General features: G+C 40.0%; 1 protein-coding gene across 1 annotated transcript in view; it reads left to right on the plus strand.

Moving 5' to 3' along the window:
* TTLL5 (tubulin tyrosine ligase like 5) overlaps positions 1–2,993 on the plus strand; it is a 308,822-nt gene that overhangs the window by 61,150 nt on the left and 244,679 nt on the right. Inside the window, exon 10 of the mRNA XM_023511518.1 lies at positions 2,179–2,280. Coding sequence (XP_023367286.1) covers positions 2,179–2,280 — 102 coding nt within the window. The remainder of the gene's footprint in view (positions 1–2,178; positions 2,281–2,993) is intronic.

The following is a 2,993-nucleotide window of genomic DNA, read 5'->3' on the forward strand; positions in this document are numbered from 1 at the left end:
TGTGGGCCCTGGGTGCCACAGAGCTGCAAGAAGGAAGGTCTGATTTTTAAATGTTGGTCAAGTATTTCAAATTTAAAAGAAAAACAAACAAAAAAACCTTTTGTAGGTTATTCAGACCTTGATTAGCAGGTCAAAACTAAGACTAGTGTGACCTCTGATCTAGACAGTGAAGAGGAAATGGTGATCAGACATGATTATGGCTTATTTAGTATGGATTTTAGTGAGTGCCGTAAGATCTTACTGATTTAGAGGAAAGATCAGCACACATGCCTACCATTCTTCCACGGTCTTCTGCATTCCCAGTGGGGCCAAATGAAATACAAAGTGCTGCACTTTCACCCTTTGGGAGAACTTTTCCTTTAAGCTTAACTTATATTTTTGTCTCTTTAATTCTTAACTTCCTACTGCTGTTTATACTCTAGAAGTCCAATCTATGACATTAGTAATCTTGTCCTTGCTAAGGTTTAGAATAAAATGCTCCAGTGATAAGGAAGATTATGAAGAAGAAAAACGAATTTTTTAGAGGTACAGCCACCTTAAAGAGAGGAATGTAGGAATGACAGATGTGCTGGGCACCAGATTCCAGCCTACCACAGGCTTCTGTCAGGCTTTTCATGCTGACCAAGTTAGATCAGGTACTTGGAGTTAGGTGTGATGAAAGCCTCTTTCTCTGAAGCAGAACCTTCTCCCTCCCTCTAACTCATTATTCTTTTTGGGGAGAGGATGGCAGGAGGAATGCCACTCCTTGTGAGGTAATGTCTGGGTGAGCCAGGCAGGCTCTGTGGGGCCAGCAAGGGCCCCCTTTGCATTTTATAAGAATTCAGAGAATGACCATCTTTACTTGCTTGGAGAAGCTCTGTAAGAGGAAGATTGGGATGTATAGGCCAGGTTTACTCACCAGGGATTGATGTGGCTACAAATTAAGTGATAACTGCTGGAAGTTTCTAGAAAGTCTGAGGTCCTTTTTTAGTATAGACAGTGCTCATCAAACCCTTGTCCTAATCAACATTTTCTCTTTGTCCACATCCTTTTCCTGGCTTAATGTTTGTTTATTTGGTTTTTTTTATTTTATAACTTTTTTCTTTGGCTGTTGTATATTTCTGGTACAGGGAGTTAGGGAATGGAGATAGTGGGTGGGTGAGAAGAAATAAAGAAGAGGAAAATTTTTAAATGCTGACCTTTAATGTGGTAAAAATTCATGTTGACTTCATAGTCTGGGTAAGCATATGTAAATAATTTATAAATCATATAAAAAGAAACTTGTGGCCTTCCAGTTTTTTTTCACACACTTGGATATGCCTCTTGGGAAAACCACTTCAGTGAAGGGTGATATGGTTGTAGTGGTGTGTAAATGGGGATTCGTATTTACCATAACCACTGCTTTGAGTGTCCTTTAATTGCTACTGAACATTGCTGGGAAGTTTTCTCTTTCTCTGGTAACTTCCTTCAGAGGCGTATATATTTTATACTTTGGTCTTCTTTTTACAATAGTCACGGATATCAAATTGCTGCCCTGTTTTCAGTGGGCTCCATGTTTAATCCCTTTGTCTTTTGCCTTCCTTCCAAATTCAAGAATTAGTCTCTTATACTATGCTGTTCTGCTTTGTCTGTCATCAGTGCTGCCATTACTGTTCTTTTTAAATGGCTGTAATAGATTTGTTCTATTCTTTTATGGGTGTGAGGTCTAAGTCTTTATATTGCCACGCTGTATTCTTTTCCTTTCAGCTTATTTTATTTTGAATTTAATGCTATACTACTAGACACTATGTGAGTACTCAGTAGATGTTTCTCAGCTAACGCCCCATCATTCACAGCACCCTACACACAGTTTCCAGGTTGTGAACAGCTGTATTTCCAATTTTTGTTCTTCCTTTTGATGTTAACATTCTACATCAGAGAAACAGCATCTCGTGGTTAAGAATCTGGGTTTTGGAGTTGGTGTGATCTTGGGCAAGGTATCTTTCTAGGTAACATTTACTTTACGCATTTATTTTAAAAATTAGATATAATATTACCTCCTTCATAAGATTGCTTTAAGGATTGAATTAAAGGTAATATTATATTTGTTAGATAAGGCTGTCACCCTCCTTTGTTATTGTTACCTCGTTGATCCTTGGTTCTAGCCTCTATTTCCCTGTACCTCTGTTCCTGGCATTTGACCTATGTCCTTTCTGTCAGGTTTGCAACTGTGCGATATGATCAAGGAGCCAAGAACATTCGGAACCAGTTCATGCACCTGACAAACTACAGTGTGAATAAGAAGAGTGGCGACTATGTCAGGTACTGGCTGTGAGTGAGCCAGAAGTCAGAGAAGTCATCCTCAGATGTAGGTGTTTCAGAGGTGGAAAGTTAACACGTTGTGCTGAAGGGTAACTTTATGTTTAACTCTGTGTAACATACGTGGCAAGCTGTCAGGGTCATGGAAGAGTTTTGAAGCATATTTGCTGCTGCTTCTCCATTGCTCCCTGCCCCCTCCCATTTTAGCGTCACCTTTCTCTAACAAAATCTGCCTTCACAAGTTTTGTCTTCCTCATTGTCTTCCCTCACTTGACTTAGGGGTGGGAATTTAATAGGCATATGGAACTTTTTAGAAATCAAGAAATGAGGTCATTTCAGCACTTGGCAAACATAGCAAAAGCTTTGAAAATATTTGTTCCCTTTGACCCAGCAATTCCATTTCTAGGAACTTAACCTTAAGAAATAAAGGATGGGCCAGGCATGGTGGCTCACTCCTGTAATCCCAGCACTTTGGGAGGTTGCTGTGAGAGGACTGCTTGAGACCAGGAGTTTGCGATCAGCCTGGGTAACATAGTGAGACTCCCATCTCTGTAAGAAATAAAAAAAAAAAATGAGCTGGACTTAGTGGTATGTACCTGTAGTCCTAGCTACTTGGGAGGCAGAGGCAGAGGATCACTTGAGCCCAGGAGTTCAAGGGTACAGTGAGCTATGATCATGCACCACAGAGTGAAACCCTGTCTCTTGCTAAAAAAAAA

Source organism: Otolemur garnettii, unplaced genomic scaffold (assembly GCF_000181295.1).
Source record: "Otolemur garnettii isolate 467f Iridium unplaced genomic scaffold, OtoGar3 scaffold00020, whole genome shotgun sequence".
NCBI classification, from domain to species: domain Eukaryota; kingdom Metazoa; phylum Chordata; class Mammalia; order Primates; family Galagidae; genus Otolemur; species Otolemur garnettii.